At 38.1% G+C, this 20,374-nt stretch overlaps 1 protein-coding gene across 3 annotated transcripts in view; it reads left to right on the forward strand.

The window, feature by feature from the left end:
* LOC129726830 (protein lava lamp) overlaps positions 1-20,374 on the forward strand; it is a 302,877-nt gene that overhangs the window by 59,277 nt on the left and 223,226 nt on the right. For all 3 annotated transcript variants that reach the window (XM_055683970.1, XM_055683971.1, XM_055683969.1), the window contains exon 5: positions 12-143. In XM_055683970.1, the coding sequence (XP_055539945.1) occupies positions 12-143 (132 nt within the window). The remainder of the gene's footprint in view (positions 1-11; positions 144-20,374) is intronic.

Consider the following 20,374-nt stretch of genomic DNA (forward strand, 5'->3'; position numbering starts at 1 on the left):
CTGTAAAACAGCTGGAGGAGCTGAAATCCAAAGACCGAAACACTGCCCTTCTGCGGAAGGAGCTTTCGGCGCTGCAGAAGGCAGGTGGAACCAAGAAGAAGGAGAGAAAGGCTGCTAAAAATTCCGCTCAGCAATCGCAAGAGGTAAGTCCCGTATCACACAGTCGCACGCATTTGCATTTCTGGCTTGTGTAGCAAGCAGCAGCGAGCGCAGTAGCGAATCGAGAAAAAAGTGTCGTTTGTTTGTCCAACGGTCCAGCAACGGTTGCGAATTGCTAGGCAAGCAAACATAACTAAATCCGTAGCGCCGTGATGCGACCGATTCGGTACGTTTGAGAAAAGTGATGCCCTAACATTCAAATCACGATTCTGGCGATGCATAGTATATATTTGTTCTGAAGGTATGGGCTGTTGAAACTATTTTTGGTCTGATACATTATGGTTTATCGGTGTATAGGTTGTTGAACCGTTTGAGTTAAAACAGTTAAAACTAATTTGACACACAGGTCCATTTCCCCTCTATTTCATTCGCACAAAATAAGTATCGCTCGGTTGGTAGAGATTTCGTTTCCGCGGAGATTCGCTACTTTGGAAAGCGTGAACGTTCTGGTTCTGCATGGATTGGGAACCTTTCCACTCCAAATTACCGTTGGGCTATTTGGGATGAAATTTCTTTTCTTCCGTCAGCGTCTGGCAGTTATGACGCAGTTAGGATAACAGTGTCATTGGCTTGTAGGCGAATATTCGATCGATTGGTGCGCTCGTACAATCAAGTGGTCGAATTATATCACCCTTGAAGTGCACGATCATTTCGTTTCGCATGATATTCTTCCTTGTTTTCACCGTGAGCCTGGCGGTGGTGTACACAATTTGCGCATTTTATGGGCACATTGAACCGGTTGGTAGCGTACTTTATGTGCAGGCTGAAAAGTCATTGAAACAAAAGGCGAAATTTTCTCCCTTGTGCGCCGCCGGAGTGCCAAGGATTTAAATCTTTCAATCACGCCGAACGATTGCGCGCGTGGTTTGAGGTTTCGTTCATGTTTGCTGCCGGTTACTGACTCGAATGACATCCGCATGTTGTTTGCCCGGCGATTGCGAATGCTGAGAGTTAATCTGGCCCGTTTGTCTGTGGCACCCAGCATGGTGGATATCCGCATAGGTGTTCAAATTTAATTCAGCCCATAGCCTATGGTTTTGTAGTTACGAGGACTATGTGTTGGTCATGTTATGCATAATGAAATGATGTTGCTATTGGACACAAGTGAAACCTTATCCTCATATCTAAATCCGGGTTGCATTGATTTGCATTTGCGCAATATCGAATGCTATATCAAATTTATCATTATCATTTTTTATTATCAGACTGGTCAAATGTAGTGTTTCTCGGGAAACATTGTTTAAAAATTTAAAATCTATATTTTTGGGCATTACCTCTGTTTCGAAGAAAATACTCGTAATAAATGGTAAATGGCCACTTGACCAATCAATTAGTTTTTATAATCTATCAATTTGTTTTTATAATAAAAAAAATCGTTTCACCTGAAAGTGTAAAACTTCAAGAAAATAATGGGAAAATTCAGAATATACGTTGTTTTTAATATTTTTCAGCATTTTTAGAGTTTGTGTAAAAGGATTCTAGTTTGCATTAAAACTAAGACGCGAAATTACCAACAATTCAAATGTAATTGAAATATCCATCAATAGTAGTATATGTATCTTATGCAACTCTATTTGTCGGAAATTAATCATTGTTGATCCGGTGATTGGAGCTAAACAAATTGTAAAAAATGGCCTAAAAAAGCAAAACTTATTTTTTACTCGTACCTTTTTCATGTTCCTTGCGAAATGACCTATTGTCCAACAAAAAATTAGAATTTGAATAAAATCTCTCACACATATTTGACTGAGCACTCGTCGATCAACTTTCTTCAGCGTCCATGTTTTATGTCTATAAAAGGCCACCGGCAGGATCAGCTTCTTACACAGCATTACTTTTGTACGAGTTTGAAAACTACGGGGCCTTAGCTAAGTACGTAGTCCGTAGGAGACCCTGTTCGGAGCTTCAGCTCGTTGTTTCATTTTACGGCTCATATCGTTATCACATATCACATATCGTAGATAAACGAATTCATCAAACACTTCAAATCGTTTACCAGCAATTTTTACTTCAGAACTAACAGTACCGGTACACGCTCTCTGTCAGCTTCCATGTACTTAGTTTTGGCAGAGTTAATGATAGGTATCAATCACGCCGCTTCCCTCTTAAAAGGTCTGGAGGCCTGTTTCACAGCCTTACGGTCGATAGCGATGATATCAATGTCGGGCGCAAAAAAAGAAACATGTAAGATTTCATGATGATCGTACCGTTTCGTTGCACGTTTGCTCTTCGTACATCGCACCTTCGAGGGCGATGTTGAATAGTAAGTTGGAGAGCGCATCCCCCTGCTGCAGTCAATTTAATGTTACGAACGCAACTGATGTCTTACCAGCTATCCGCACACATGATTTCGATTCCTCCTGTTCCAGCATTATATACCGCAGCTCGTTCCTTTTCACTGAGCCGTATGCCGCCTTAAAATCTACAAACAGATAGTGAGTCTGCAAGTTATACTCCCAGAACTAATCGAGGATCTGCCGCAGGGTTGACATTTGGTCCGTCAAGGAGCGCCCCTGTCGAAAACCTGCCGACGAAGGATTTCGTTAGCGGTCTGAAGAACAGGATACTGGAGAGTACTTTGTATGCGGAGTTGAGCAACGTAATGCCTCGATGGTTGGAACAATCCAGTCCATGGCCCGGAGATATGAGGCCTACCAACCAGTCGTTTGGCTTTTGTTTTGTTCGTATAATCTGGTGGATAACATAGTACAGCCGCTCGCTCTCCGCCTTTAGAAGTTCGACCGGGATACCACCTCTCCTAGCGGCCTTACCGTTTTTCAGCAGACTAATCACGTTTTTAATCTCCTATGTGTTGGAGACTCCACGGCTTGTTCGTCGCTCATCATCAGCATCTACGCACAAGGGGCACATGGGGAACCCCGCATGCTCGAACTTGTGTAGGTACTGCCTGAAGCAACCATGACCTGACAGAATCTGTGTCAGGTGGAAGTTCACTTCTCCATGGCGCCTCCCGACTCATCCGGATACCGCCGGAATAAGTCGGTGCGTCCATCTACCCTTCGTGGAATTGGACCATTCCTGCTGCCATCTGATCATCAATAATGATTTTCTGGTACCTCGTATGCCCCTTGTGTCACGTTGTTCGAAGCATTCTACGTCGTCCTCCTTGATGGCTATGCTGATAGGAATCATGCCGGACAGGGCGTAGATTGCGTCGTATGACACTGTACGAAACGCACTCGCAACCCTCAGGCACATGAGACTATAGGTACTTTTCAGTTTACCACGATGACTGTGAGTACCTAGCGCTTTGGACCACACTGGGCCCCCATACCTGAGTATGGACAAAACCACGCTGGTAAGAAGTTTACGCTTGCTGCCTTTCACCGCTGAGCTATTCGACATCATTCGAGATAGTGCTGCAATAGCCGTTGAAGCCCTCTTGCAAGCATAGTTGGCGTGACTCAAGAATGTGAGCTTATCGTCAAACAAGAGCTTCAAAGATCGCTCCTGTTCTGACCGACGCCTGTTGCTCTAATTTGCGGTTATTCACAACTGTGGCCTCCGTCTTATGGTCCGCTAACTCCAGTTTGCTGGAGTGCATCCAGTCTTCGACCTTGCGCATACGATCGCAACTCCTACAGGGAACTTGAGTTTCGACACCCCGTCATGCATGACATTCTACAACACCGGTCCCAGGATAGAACCTTGCGGTAATTGAGACGGACTTCTGACCCTGCTCCGTGTTGTAAAGAAGTACTCGGTTTCGGAAGTAGTTTTCTAGAATCTTGTACAGTCACCCCGGTACATGAATGCTCCTGAGCGCAAGCGCTATGGAGTCCCAACTGGTGCTATTGAACGCATTCTTCACGTCAAGCGTGACGATTGCGTAATAGCGTATGCCCCTTCTCTTGCGCTGGAGTGCTACCTCCGCCGTATTGGTGACGGACAGGATAGCATCCATCGTGGACCTGCCCTTCCGGAAACCGAACTGATTACTTGTCAGACCGTTTACACCCTCCGTGTACCTCACCAGTCTGTTGAGGATAATCCTATTAAGCACCTTGCCCACAGTGTCCAGCAGGCAGATGGGCCTGTATGCCGCTGGGTCTCCTGGCGGTTTCCCAGCTTTCGGCAGTAAGACCAAACTCTGCCGCTTTCACCTGTCCGGGAAGAGAAAGTCATCCAGGCACCTCTGCATGACTGCCCGAAACAGGCCGGGGGCTGTTTTAATTGCCAGCCTGATTGCCAGGTTAGGGATTCCATCCGGTCCCGGGCCTCGCTCACCTTTAGGACGTTGGCGATCATTATGGGTTTGTCATACGTAACCTTAACCTGTCCCTCGATCTCGACACGTCTGTCGTCGCTCACGGATTGGATGTTTGGCAGGTTGGCCGACCATTCCTGGTCTGTGTCTGAAATACTGTAACGTCGGACGTGAGACTCGACTGCCGGAGGCCAAGGACTAGGCTCGTGGCGTGGAAAGAGTTTCTTGATCATACGCTCCAGCATCGCTGGTGATCGCTCTGCAGACGCCAGCGTACCTTTGGTCATTACGATCCTGTAGGCGTTACCCCACGGGTTTTTATTGGCACTTGCGCATAGTCTATCGAAGCAGGCCCTCTTGCTTGTCTTAATCGCTTTCTTTAGCGCCAATCTTGCAGAACCGAATGCTGCGCGGCCCTCAGTCCTCTGTTCGTCTGTTTGCGCACGCTGCATCCTTCGTCTTGCACGGAGGCACGCACTGCGGAGGTCCGCTATCGCATCAGTCCACCAGTAAGCCGGTGGCTTCCCATTCCTAGGTTGGCGGGTCCTAGGCATGGTGGCGTCGCACGCCCGCGATAGTATGGCAACTAGTCGGTCAGCAGTCGGGAGGAGCCAACTGCTTCCATCGCACTCTCTTCTCATTGCCTCTTCAAATAACTCGGCATCGAAATGCGATGTCTTCCAGCTGTGGAGTGGTTGTCGCTTTTGGTGTAGCCATCGTCTACCCTCCAGTTCGTGATCAGTCCTGGGCTGGAGAAAGTCACATCGATGATCGACTCCGCACCATTTCTGCTAAATGTGCATTTGATACCAACGTTGGCCAGATCTAAGTTGAGCTTTGCCAAAGTCTCCAACAGGATTTGACCCCTCTGGTTCGTAGAGCAAGTTCCCCACTCAACTCCCAAGCGTTGAAGTCACCCGCCACCACCAACGGCGATAGGCCCGTTAGCTCCATTATCCATGGAGCCGACCATCTGGGTGAACCTTTCGGTAGACCAACGTAGCGGAGCATAGCAACTGCAGTAGAATACTCCATTCACCTTGGCAACCGCGTAGCCTTTGTTTGAGGTTGAAACAACCTCATGAACCGAGAACGTGCTCGTTGTCCATACGGCCGCCATATTGGACTTATGAGCAAGATCGCGCCAAATGACCTATGGTCGAATATCGACCATTTTTTATTTGAATGAAACTTTGCACACGTATTTGGCTTAGAAAACTGAGCATTTTTCACAGATGGAGAGATTTTTTACACCCATGAGTTACATTCTAAAAGGGCGTATGCCTTTTGGCACAGGTTTTATTCGAAGCATTGTAGCCCAGAAACCGTTGGTTGTATAGAAAAACTGTCTGAGAATGAGTTGTAGGGAATTAAAAATGCACCATAAAAAAAATATACACTGTACAAAAAAATTTTTTTTGCCCAAAAAAAATTTGAAATAAACATTAAATTTCAATTTAAATAAAGAATAGTTGAATTTTTATTTTATTTTTTTTTAAAGAAACTTGACGTTAATACGCAACTTTTTAAAAATGTGCAGGATGGAGAAATGAAAAATATTTTTTCCATGATAGATAAATTTTTTTATAAAAAGTCTAATTTAAACAGTTTTCAAAGTATTTGTATTCTGATGATTTTAAAAGATGCAGAAAGTCATTTTGAATCAAAAAGCTCTTGGTAGTAAACATTCTAAAGGCATCGGTTTTTGAGTTATTTTAAATTTAAGCTCGAAAAATTATTAATATTTCGGAAAATACACGTTTTTCTTAATTTGTCCATGGTTCTTCAGCAAAAACCATACGTTCATTGGAATGCTTGATCAAAATTATACAATTCATTCTTTGACTCCAAAACGATTGGATAAATAACTCGAGCGCCAAACCTTAGCCTACCTACACGTTCCCCCTTGCCGAATGTTTCATAAAAAAAATATGTTTGTCGTGCAACACTACCTACTTGTTTACTAATAATAACTGTTTGTAAAGTACGCAACCAATAACTACTAGGTTACCTATAATATTTGTTTTCGTATATAAATACGATTGCACTACTCCAGATGTGTTAGTAACAGTTTGAAAATGGAATACACCAAGCCCAAATGCTGTAAACCCTTTCCTGATCGTCGGTGCTCATCAAGCTTACGCAAATTAAAAAAAAATGTTATTGCAAAATTAAGAATATTGAACAGTCAAGCTCATTTTAATACGTCTTTATCAATTTGTGATTCGTGTAGTTATTGGAATAATAGTCAAGCCACCATTCATCCCTTCGTTGTTTGCTATTCAGAATCTGGAACACTTAAGAATATCAGCTTCATCATAATATCGGAAGTACTCCATCATGATACTGTTGCGGTTCAGGTGTTCATTGCCAAATTAATGAGTTTTTTGAAAACAACAATACAGTTGAAAAAAGCGATATTAATGTCTGATGGAGCTGCCTCACATTATAAAAATAGAAAAAAATTTGTTAGTCTTTGCAAGTTCAAAACAAAATATAACGTCGATGCAGAGTTACATTTTTTTGCGACTTCTCATGGTAAAGGTCCATGCGATGCAATTGGTTGCATATTAAAACGAATGGCAGGAAATGCAAGTTTAGCTAAAGAACATGAACATCCCATTACAAGCGCAAACGAATTGTATGATTGGTCTAATCAGCAAAATAATAAAAATTCATCAAAAATGTCATTTAGTTGGGTATCATATGAAGAATATAAACAAGGAGTAACAGAATGGAGCATTATTTTTAAAAAAACTATAATAATAGTTGCCACACAAAAGTATTACTCTTTTGTTCCGATTTCAGAAAATAAGATACAAACGAAGCTGTTTTCAAAAGATGACGAATCATTTACTTATGATGTATGTAAAATATAAGGTGAAACTAGTTCTGTAAAGTATCTATGCCATAAAAAAATATGTTCCTAAGATAATAAAACTCGAAAAGAAATATTTGATTCATATATATATTTATATTACTTAGAACATCTAACTCTTTTCTTGAAAACCGTTCGCCCAATCGTTTTGTTGTCAAAAAATGAATTGTATATTTTTGATCAAGCATTCCAATAAACGTATGGTTTTGCTGGAGAACCATGGACAAATTAAGAAAAACGTGTATTTTCCTAAATAATTATAATTTTTCGAGCTTAAATTAGAAATAACTCGAAAACCAATGCCTTTAGAATGTTTACTACCAAGAGCTTTTTGATTCAAAATGATTTTCTGCATCTTTTAAAATCATCGAAATACAAATATTTCGAAAAATGTTTGGATTAAAATTTTCATAAAAAAATTAATCTATCATAAAACAATTATTTTTCATTTCTCCATCCTGGACTTTTTTTTAAAAGTTGCGTATTAACGTCAAGTTTCTTTAAAAAAAATAAAATAAAAATTCAACTCTTTTTTTTAAATTGAAATTTAATGTTCATTTTAAATTTTTTTTGGTCAAAAAAATTTTTTTTTGTACAGTGTATATTTTTTTTATGGTGCATTTTTAATTCCGTACAACTCATTTTCAGACAATTTTTCTATACAACCAACGGTTTCTGGGCTACAATGCTTCGAATAAAACCTGTACCAAAAGGCATACGCCCTTTTAGAATGTAACTCATGGGTGTAAAAAATCTCTCCACCTGTGAAAAATGCTCAGTTTGCTAAGCCAAATACGTGTGCAAAGTTTCATTCAAATAAAAAATGGTCGATTAAATTTTCGCGTATTTCCAGGCGATTTGAAATGATTTTGCTCAGTAAAGACACGAAAAAGTGATATTGCTGCATGACAACGCTCGCCCGCATACTGTCAATGACACTAAAGCTCACATGGAAACGCTTAAATTTTAAATCTTAGAAACGCGGAAGTCTTATCGCATCCACCGTATTTCGCCGTCCGATTAATATTTTTTCCGTTCGATGGCATATGGACTGGTTGATCAACAGTTCTTCTCATATGATGACATCGAGAAATGGCTTGATTCGTGGAAAGCCTCAAAAGACGAGCACTTTTATTGTAACGGTATTCGAGTTCGAGTTTTGCCTACTTTTAATGATTTAAAGGTAACTATTTTTTCGAAACAAAGTTACACTTTTATTGAAAAAAAAAAAAAAAACGTGAGAACTTATTTGCGCACTCAATAAATTGCTTAAACGGGATATGTATTTAAGATAAAAATTTGGGATGGAGAAAAGTGAAACAAATTGCTAAAGAACACATGGAGGAATGTCTGAAAAACACTCGGTTTTCTAAACCAAATTCGTGTGGAAGGTAGCATTAAGGTTGGGTTTTCGGAAGGAAGAATCTTGACAGCAGCGCGGTTTAATAAAGCGACAGCTTAAAGCTGAAAAGGAATTTTAATAAAGACAAAATAAATTGTATCAAGTATATTAATATAATATTTATAGTATCTCCTACATTTGTTTTTCTTTTGTGAGAAAATCGTTGCTACTCTAGCCTTGTGAATTCAGCACGTGATCTGAATCTGTTTGTGGATTCATTAATTTAATTAAGCTCAACATAATTCTACTATACATATATGTACTCACTTTGTAAAAGTTGAAATAGAAATTAAGGAAAATAGTAACCATTTACCAAACCTTTATCGAAAAATTAATACTAGGAAAAAAGAACACATTATATATACTCTGGTGTCTATACAATTCAATTCAAGTTATCTGACAGCTTGTTAGCGATCGGTCGTGTATGTATGACAGCGCAGCTTCCACCGTGCTGCCAGAACAGTAGCATTCAAATAACAAATGTTGCAATAATTTTTTGCATATTTGGTTATGAATTATCACAATTACTTGAGCTGCATGCCAAGGTTAAAGTGTCAAAAAACATATACTAATTGATCACTAAGTTATGATATAATGTTACTGTTATGCTGGCTCTATCGTTTAATTTTATTTTGGTGTTAATCTAAAACAGCCACCAGTTTAGGTGAAACCGTGAATTCATTTATGTAACGAGAGGTGTTATAGTTTTATTTCACTTTCGTTTAAGTTTTATTACTCAAAATTGAGTAATTGATAGCTCGAACCAGATTTGTGGCAGCATCGTGAAAGTGATTTATTGGTGTTTACTTGATGAACGGTTGACAAAATCAAAATTGTTAATGTTGATGAACATTGAGAAAGATGCGAATTGTCATTTAATACTCAATGTTATAATCAGTTGAACAGATTTCGCTCTATCGCAAATCTCCGACACTGGAAGGATGATTCTGCATTGATGCCGTAATCCAATGCATTCTTCAGGCTCGATTCTGGGTTTCGCAAGAAAAAAGTCCTAATCAATTCTCATCATTGTTCGTTCGTGAACAACCAGGCCGACCAACGATGACGACCGGCAGATAGGCGGTGACTAGCATAAATAATTAACAGCTCCTACAGCAGCTCTCAATAATCTAAATCTTGTAGCACGCAATTGGCATTAGATTACAGCACTAACTGCGGTCTCGGGAAGGTGGAAAGTTTTTTTTAGTTAGTGCACGTAGGCGGCATAATATCGGTTGCTCGGTTATGCTGTAGGCCGTACTCTCTTCTGCGGACGAAGAATGGTGCGGATCGTTTGATACAGCATAAGCGAACCTCCGCATATGTTATGGAGAAAATTGTTATCTTTCGCGAGCTTGACTATGTAGTTTAGCTGTGGGTATGGGAAAGATTGTTCTGGTTACTAATTTATGGCCCTTTTGTTTCTGCATTTACCGCTCGATGGAACGAATTAGCGAAAGGATTTGCATGTCGATGCAGTGGTTTGATTATGCTGCCTAGACCAAGATATATTTATGAACGAATCGATTGCCGTGACAGTCTTTGGCAAGACTCCTTGCATGCTCATAGACGTCCATCTGTTCAATGAAATATTTTGCCCTCACTGGATACCGCGGGAATCCGTTATCTAACATGAAAGCATTGAACAATCGGGTAATTGCTATACATAAAATTGTTATAGAAATTAAACAAGCATATTCTGTAGGAAATTACCTTAGCTAATGTGTACTAAACTGGATAGATGCAGTAACCTGACGATTACCGTGTCATTACATCTTGTAGTCAGCAATATGAAACTAATTTCTAAACTAAAATTTATCTATCAAAACCAGTAAATGTTAAGGGCTCCCTTTCGATTAGATGTTGCGAAGTCATTAATTTCTCAACATCCTGAGGTGTAAGCGCCTCACACGTTTAAGGGACGGAAATGTATAGCATTTTCCGAATCATGCTTAAATCCATAATAGCGTAGACGCAACAGCCGCAACTTGCAGTGGCATAATCGCACCCAAACCCGTTGCTCGGTGGCAACGAGGTAGCAGCTAAAGTAGTTTTAAGTCTTTTAATCATTGGTCTAATCACAACCGGTCTAGCGTTGGATGGGTCTGGCCCGTGTGCGATGTGGGAAAGAAAATAGCCCCTAATCACTCGCAGTGTTTGGCCACTTCCGAACGGTCAGTGGCGTGACGTAATACCTAACTGAAAGTCACCCTTAGCGCACATATGGTGTCTGCTGCAGCTACCAACACCGAAATAGGGTCCATTAATAAGCGCACTTGGTTTCACGCAGTAATTCTGCTGGTAAGGCATACTTTGGCTATCATAGAAAGTGTCCATATGGTCCAGGGCACCAGTAAACAGCAATTAATTATTTTCGCATCACAAATTGATGTTTCTCATTCCGGTGTTCAACAGCTCACACCGATGCAAATGATCGCGGGCTTATGAGGTCTAGGAGAACAGCAAACAGGTAAGAGTCGATTATCTCACCTACGGAAAGCAATAGCGATCAAGTTGCAACCAAGTGAAAGAAGACCCACATGGCTTTCGTATTCGGTGCTGATAGTCTAAATTCCCGTGACTACGAGCGATTCGCATACATAATTAGCGCCACTAACTGGTTGGATACGAAACTGCGATAGTGATATGCAGGTACAGCGAAAGGCAAACAAGCTTTCTCAGCTTTGAGTCGAGTTGATTTGTAACAGTTTTTGTTACTTTATAAAACTTGCCTGTTTAGTGAACAGTTTGAAATTTGCGATTGGAAATTCGATATTTGGCTTCGAAATCACAAATCCCCGAAATGAAACAAATAAACATAACAATCGGACTCAACCACAAAAAACTTACTTACTTAAAAAAGCTTTAAAATAGTTGTTTTTCTTTTGGTTCAACATGGTTTTTCAATATATGGAAAAATGCTTTTGACACGTTCAATTGACGATAGTTTAATTCGAATCAGTCTATTGTAAATTTTTGAGATAATTAAAATTTGTTATTTGCGCATATTTGCACTACGCGTAAATTGATCATGAGAAACAGAAAACAGAAAACAGAAAACAGAAAACAGAAAACAGAAAACAGAAAACAGAAAACAGAAAACAGAAAACAGAAAACAGAAAACAGAAAACAGAAAACAGAAAACAGAAAACAGAAAACAGAAAACAGAAAACAGAAAACAGAAAACAGAAAACAGAAAACAGAAAACAGAAAACAGAAAACAGAAAACAGAAAACAGAAAACAGAAAACAGAAAACAGAAAACAGAAAACAGAAAACAGAAAACAGAAACAGAAAACAGAAAACAGAAAACAGAAAACAGAAAACAGAAAACAGAAAACAGAAAACAGAAAACAGAAAACAGAAAACAGAAAACAGAAAACAGAAAACAGAAAACAGAAAACAGAAAACAGAAAACAGAAAACAGAAAACAGAAGACAGAAAACAGAAAACAGAAAACAGAAAACAGAAAACAGAAAACAGAAAACAGAAAACAGAAAACAGAAAACAGAAAACAGAAAACAGAAAACAGAAAACAGAAAACAGAAAACAGAAAACATAAAAAAGAGAACAGAAAACAGAAAACAGAAAACAGAAAACAGAAAACAGAAAACAGAAAACAGAAAACAGAAAACAGAAAACAGAAAACAGAAAACAGAAATCAGAAATCAGAAAACAGAAAACAGAAAACAGAAAACAGAAAACAGAAAACAGAAAACAGAAAACAGAAAACAGAAAACAGAAAACAGAAAACAGAAAACAGAAAACAGAAAACAGAAAACAGAAAACAGAAAACAGAAAACAGAAAACAGAAAACAGAAAACAGAAAACAGAAAACAGAAAACAGAAAACAGAAAACAGAAAACAGAAAACAGAAAACAGAAAACAGAAAACAGAAAACAGAAAACAGAAAACAGAAAACAAAAAACAGAAAACAGAAAACAGAAAACAGAAAACAGAAAACAGAAAACAGAAAACAGAAAACAGAAAACAGAAAACAGAAAACAGAAAACAGAAAACAGAAAACAGAAAACAGAAAACAGAAAACAGAAAACAGAAAACAGAAAACAGAAAACAGAAAACAGAAAACAGAAAACAGAAAACAGAAAACAGAAAACAGAAAACAGAAAACAGAAAACAGAAAACAGAAAACAGAAAACAGAAAACAGAAAACAGAAAACAGAAAACAGAAAACAGAAAACAGAAAACAGAAAACAGAAAACAGAAAACAGAAAACAGAAAACAGAAAACAGAAAACAGAAAACAGAAAACAGAAAACAGAAAACAGAAAACAGAAAACAGAAAACAGAAAACAGAAAACAGAAAACAGAAAACAGAAAACAGAAAACAGAAAACAGAAAAACAGAAAAACAGTAAAACTGACAAACCAGAAAAACAGAAAACAGAAAACAGAAAATAGAAAACAGAAAACAGAAAACAGAAAACGGAAAACAGAAAATGGAAAACGGAAAACGAAAAGCGGAAAACGAAAAACGGAAAACATAAAACAGAAATTAGAAAGCAAAAAGCAGAAATCAGAAAACAGAAAACAGAAACAGAGAACAGAAAACAGAAATTCAGGAAAAAAAGTAGAACAGAAAACAGGAAACAAGGAAATACAGAAAATGTGAAAAAAGCTTGTAGAAATCACGTCTTGAAGAGATTTTTGTACAATCAGTATGGTTTTAACAATAATCCCGTGTATTAAGAAAATTCTAAAAAAATGGAAACTGCTCTGGAACCGCTACAATCTGTAACAACGTTTACCACAGGACTTCACTAACAGTTCAGCGCCTTTCGTATTATAATAGATTTCATATTCAAGTAGCATAAAATTCACGTTCGATCATTTTTAAACCCTACCGTAATATCCTGTCTGGTGGTGCTGCATCGTACTCAATCTCACCGACATTTTTCTGCTGCTTTGGAATGGAATGAATGCACAGAGCGTTTGAGTGGGAGAGCAGTGGGAGAGTTTATGATCATGTTTACACTTCTCATTGTGCAACCGCGTTCGTCTACCGGCGTCTTCGGCATTTACCAAACATGAAGGGAAAAATTCATTCATTCGCCAATCTTTCTCGCTACCCTGCTTGCTGAGCGGAGCACGAACAATTCGGTACGTGATCTTGCTCTCGCGATAAAGGGGTCTCCCAACGATCGTTCGCTCCAGCCAAAAAGGTTGCAGTCGAGTGATCATGTTGCTGCATTGCGCCAAGCCGCCACCACCAGTCAGTGCGGTTTGGGTTGTTGATGTGGAAAGTGCGTTTCGCGCGTTTTGTGTTGTTATTTTTGTTTGGCAAATTAGGTGCTCGCTAAACCGGTGGCTTTTAGGAAACGGTCAAAAAATTACCCAGGAACTAGGGTCACCTGAAAAGGGTTGAACTTGCAATGGTGTTTATTGTTGTTATGGTAAAGTCTGTTTCGAAGGGAAAACAGAGGTGAATTTTAATTGGAAGCTTGTTGAATCGGATTACAGTGAAGCGCTCGGTTGACACTTGCTTTGCAGGTAGAAGTGACGAATTTTGTTGATGGGAGGATCGTTTGATGGTTGACTGAATAAGTGAAATTATTGTGAATTATAAACAACTCAAGCAAGGTGATAATTGTGGTGATGCAGTTGAGTAAAACTTGAGAGAAAAATTATTAAATCAAAAGAGAAATTTGGTCGATCCGACGAGCAAGGCGGTATTTATAAACGAAAAATTGTAGAAACACGAAAAGTGGCAAGGGGTGGACACTTCGGTGGATAAAGTTGGAAATGCGTGAATACTTGCGCCTTCGAGCATTAGTAATGAGGGGTTGAGTGAAGTTAATCAATTAAAACAACTGGTTGGCGATATTCGTAAAAGTGTTGTTTATGTTCCGCCCTCACAACTTGTGGCGCGGAAGCGTCTGAAGAATTCAACTTTGGAGCACTTGTTTTTGTTTGGTGTTGTGGCGAAGCCAGAGTACATAGCGTAAAAATATCTCATGTTTAGTCAAGGTATAAAGAAAAAGTGGCTCAATGCAAAACAGGAGCGCGGGCAGGGGCTTCAAGTTAATGAAAATTGATCCAAAACCAGCCAACCGAAAGAAGCGAACAGCAGCGAACTAAAGCGAAGAGAAGCAACGAGTGAAGAAATGCACATTCGCCTATGGTTATTAGTACAAGCATCTAATTAAATGGTTAAGTCGATGTTGTTCGTACAAAATTGTAAGTAAGTGCCGGTGAACAGAACGCAGCTGAAACGAAAGCCTGCCCGTGCAATTTCAAGTGCATTCCGTCTGGCTAGACCTTTGGATGGGTTTGGATCTTTGGGGCAAGCCGGTTCGACATGCGATCCTGGGGTGCGATGCATGCCTCACCGCTGTGTGTGTGAATGCCGGCGTAAGGAGTGTCCGTGTGTGAATCCGAGTGAATAATGTAGGCTTGAATACTTTTGATATACACGTACCACCGACCGACGACGTTGAGAATGTGGACCACTTGCTAAGCCAAACACGAACGGACGTACGAACGGATTTAGCTGCTGGTGCAAGTTAGATATTGAAAAATCGATCAAATCGCCCAAGGTAGCTGTACTGTGGAAGCGGGCAGTCCGGTACCGTTTAAGTAAACCTGCAACAGAAACCGTCAGGCACGCGATTTAGAGGTTAGTTGCTCAGTACACGGGGATATTTGTAATCTTTGCATGCACAGTGCAGTGAACAGTATGACTATGCCCCTTGGCGTAACCAAGAAAAAGTTCTAGAAAAGAGAGCTTATATTTTAACTTATTTTGGTAATAGCAAAGGGTAATGTTTTATTATTTTAAATATTCAACTTAGTGACAACGTTTTTGAAGGGCTGGCTCAATCATAATTCGATAGTTTTGAGGAAAACGTGTACAAAAAGTAGCGTTTAAAATTTCTTTTTTCATATCCACAAAAACCTCACATTTTACGTTTTCCCATTTTCATTTCTCTTGTTTGGGTATATAATGTGCATAGAATGAGCAAATTTTACGAGTTGGAACCTCGTTTCTCCATCTTTTTTGGGATATTTTAGGATTGAACTATACAGGTCTATACGGGTCTTTGTTGGATAACTATTAACAGTATTTATAATCGTTTGCCACTAAAAACACAAAAATGCACAACTTTAGTCGTACCAAAACAATGCTCATGATATGTTATTGTACTACTTTGGACATTGTCAATCAAAATTTTTTCCTCGACAATTTTTTTAACATTCATAGTGGAGTTTCAAAATGTTATCAGCTTGTGGACATGAAATCTATATCGTTTTGCAAGCATAGCAAATACCACAAAAGATCAACACAATAGTCGCAGTGGTCCAAATCTTACAAAAAAAAGCAGAGCAAAATGATTGAAAATTTAACCACCGAAGATAATCTATCGAATATTTTTTTTGTATTAACGGATTTTCTCTGAAATTGACTCGTAGTTTACAGGAAGAATGTTGAACCAAGAAAACAATCATTGACGAATAGTACTTCAAGACTATATTTCCTTCAGTTTGGTAGGAAGTAGAGGGTGGTATTTAAAACGCAACCGAATGATTGATGTAGGATTATGTAAATTATTATTCGTCAAACTCTTTAGTTATATATGTGGTAGTCCTGATAGGGACCGTTTTCATTGATCTTGTAGGTGAAAATGGTAATGGTTGCTTCCAAAAGCGATGGTTACTCGCTCTAAAATAGACGATTGTAGTTCGCCTTCACAGCATTCCGTATTCAAAAAGACTTTTGTTATCCATCGCCGCACAGTGGGACGAAATCAAAAATAGTAGGACATTGGTGATTGTGATGAAACGCATGGTTTCAGCGTCTCGATGTCTTCTTGAAAGTTTCTCGGTTTTATGAGTACTTTATTTGGATGGTAATTTTTTTTTGTTTAAGGGGGGTGTACACCAAACAAGAAAAATTAACTTTTTTATTTCTTGATGAACTAGGTAACTTTCTTCCGACACATTGTAGAACTAGCTATTTCGAGCAAGTTTGTAGATGACTGGAAAATTCTATCTCTTTACCCGACAAAGTTATAAGGTAAATGAAATGTGTTTTTGGGTGGTAACGCTCTCATCTTAATTTTGCCATTATTTAAGTGTTCTACAAACTTTAAACTAAGATTGTCACATTTTTTTAGAAGAAAGTGTATCGCTATCTCTTAATTAGGAAGAGTTATGTCTGTTTTTGCAATTTTATTACACAATTTTCAAGAGAACATAACTTGCGGAAAGGCAGATGTTGGCAGCTACTTTCAGTTTCATTTCATTCGGATACTTATCCCTTCCAGCTGTGTATATATATCGTACTGGAATCGAAGGGGATTCATAATAATTTTTCGGAAATTAAGTTGTAACTTTTCTGGAATTTGAATAGTTTTTAATCAACTTTTTTTTAAATCGGACTCTCGGGACTAAAACCAGACACCAAAATGCACGGATTTTTCAAAGTTACACATTTCATCACTTCGCTTATATTTCCGAGCACCTCTCGAATCACCAAATGTCCATGGCTTACTCATTTAAGGGCACCGATTGTCCGATTTAAAAATAAGTTGATTAAAAAATAATCATATTTCAGAAAAGTTGCAACTTAATTTCCGAAAAATTACTATGAATCTCCTTCGATTCCAGTACGACATATATACTCAATTGGAGGGAATAAGTATCCGAATAAAACGAAACTGGAAGTAGCTGCCAAATACCTGCCTTTCCGCAAGTTATGTTCTCTTGAAAATTGTGTAATAAAGTTGCAAAAACAGACATAACTCTTCCAAATTAAAAGATAGTTTAAAGTTTGTAGAACACTTAAACAATGGCAAAATTAAGATGAGAGCGTTATCAACAAAACACTGCTTTACTTATATACCTTACAACTTTGTCAGGTTTTGAAATAGAATATTCCAATCTTCTACAAACTTGCTCAAAATAGATAGTTCTACAATGTGTCGGAAGAAAGTTACCTAGTTTATCAAGAAATCAAAAAGTTATTTTTTTTATTTTGGTGTTAAACCCTCTTAAACAAAAAAAAATGACCGCCAAAATAAAGTACTCATAAAACTGTGAAACTTTCTAGAAGACATTGAAAAGCAAAAACCATGCGTTTCGTCACAAACACCAATGTCCTACTATTTTTGATTTCGTCCCACTGTGCGCCGCCGTAGCCATAGGATGCCACACATAACAGCATGATATACTGTTGCATGGCTGAGAGTGCTGCACTCTTGGTACAGGCAAACTTTGATATGAGGTACATTTCGATTTTTAAGTTGTACTTTATATCGAATTGTACCTTATATCGAATCATGAATCATTTTCTAAGCTTAAAATACTTCATTTTGTTGTCATTTGTCTACGTATAGTTTGTTTTGGAAATAGAATCCAACTATAAGTGTTAATCAACTTGTTTTAAGTACAATTTGAAACGCATAGTTTTTATGGCTTTTTAAGAGACCTTTAGCCGCGTGTGTTAGTTTATTTCCAAAAAGTATGTCATCTAGAAAAAAAGAAAAGAATCAACCCGTTACGTTATTATCACTAATTTTTTTTCAACATTTATTTACATTTTTACATTTATACAGACTTTTTATTGAAACTGCTTCTTTTTTTCTTCTTTTCTTTGTTATTTAGTTTTGGTCCGATGTATAAGAATCATGAATATCTGATTACAGGTTGACAACTTTTTCAGTAACATAATACATCTTCAAATATACTTTTATGAATAGGCAAAATACCCGAACACTTCACTTTACTCTAAACATTAAAAAAAATTCACAAAAATTTATTGTTTTTCGAACTTTCAGAGTAGGGTCCTCCGTTAAAGCAAGACATAGTTCTACGGAAAAAAAAAACTATGGCTAAGAGCAATATGAAAAGAAAAACCGAAAACATCGAAAATTGTCCACTTTCAAATGCTTAAACTTAGTCAGTTTCCAACGGATTTTTTAAATGTTTTACCAGAATGCGGAAAATGGTGATTTTGTGACGCTAACTATTGCCCTATTGAAAAATGTAGAGCCTTGTTGAACGTATAACATGATCAATCAGAGGTGAAACAAGACTTTTTGTCTTTATAACATATTAGCTGCTGTTGTTTTACTCGTCTAGATACGCCTACCGAAAATTTAGCTCTAAGTAACTACGTTTAAAAGCTAGTATGCAGAAATTTAGTCTTCATTGTAAAACCGATTACTGCAGCAAGCGGACGGTTGACTCTTACTGGAAACAAGTTCGACTCACAGCTGGCGACTCATTCGATTGCAGCGTTGCATAGCAGTCGGATCAACCAGCGGACCGCAGCACTGCACAGCATTGCTGAGCATGTCTGGACATGTTAGTAGTTTTGTCCAGATCTGTTGCGTCGCGTTGGCTTCAGCAATTTGTTGAACTAGCTGTGTGTGTACCGGTAGCGTGCTGATCGTATGTTCGATAGTATGATCGATATGTCTTGTTTGTTTGCTTGCAGTGTTTGCGGAGCGGAGAATAACAAGAGAAGTAGAATCATCTCGTGTCATCAGTTGATGGCAATCAAAAGTTAAAGCTGCTCTTCAAGGTTACTAACCAACGTTTATTTCCAATGAATAAAAAAAAAAGAGTTGAAAGAGAATCATCACTGAAATTTACTGTTTCACACCATTAAATTGATTAATAACCCAAACGAGTGTATTCCCAGGCCTGTTGCAAAAAATACTTTCACATAAGACAGGTTGTCGTTGAACAACCTCTTCAACTATTTTCGAAAATAATTTTCCAAAAAATTTTGTTCAAATGTTTTTTTTTTCAAGATAAGCATTACCTGAAAAATAATCGAATCAAAACAACGTCGAAATTTCAGTTGTTCTATATAAAAATCTCATCAAAAATCTCCAAACTATATTGGTAATAGTACCAGTTGTCAAACGCAACTGAATATCACAATTTTTATGTTTAGAGGATATTCATAAAAGAGTGCATAAGCTGTTGTTCTTAATTACATCATTTTAAAACTACGTTGAGTATTTCAAAGTTGTGCCAAAGCAAGTTTAGAGCGACATTTTCAATAAATTAACATGCACAAAAAAAGTATTGAAAAGAGAAATTTGAGATTGTTTTTTTTATAGCTCTAAGTCTTCATACTTTGACTAACTTGAGGAATAAACATTTGCTCAAAATTTGAGTGTTTATTTTTTCGAAGAGACAAAAATATTAACTACAACTTTATCGAAGACGTCATACCGATCAAACAAACCGTTTTGGCCCTGAAAATATTTGTAATCATCAATACCTTCTCAAAATAGCATTTTTCGATAGCTTCTCAAAAATGAGTCGTGTTGCAAAATATTGAATCATTAGTACAGAATGGCATCTTTTGCCTATAGAAACGTCTATGCAGAGTTTCAGCCAAATTAAAAATGACAATTCAAATAAAATATTAAAACTGGGACATTTTTTGTGGAACTGCTCAGTATTGAAAAACCTATCGCTTTGTTAGTATCACACATGCTAGTTTTGTACTCATTATTCTCACTAAACTTAAAAAAAAACAGTAGTGGCGTACTAGTTGTAGCATCAATCGATTATGATATATGGACATATATGGACATAACATGTGCATCCACTTGGTCTCAGTAGACAGGTTACTACGTTGATCGCGCGATGTACGATGAATATTTTGAAACTCAGCTTGGAAAATAGCTTCAATTGATGGGTTAACACTGATGCTCACCAAATTTTTTTC

Source organism: Wyeomyia smithii, chromosome 3 (genome assembly GCF_029784165.1).
Source record: "Wyeomyia smithii strain HCP4-BCI-WySm-NY-G18 chromosome 3, ASM2978416v1, whole genome shotgun sequence".
NCBI classification, from domain to species: Eukaryota; Metazoa; Arthropoda; class Insecta; order Diptera; family Culicidae; genus Wyeomyia; species Wyeomyia smithii.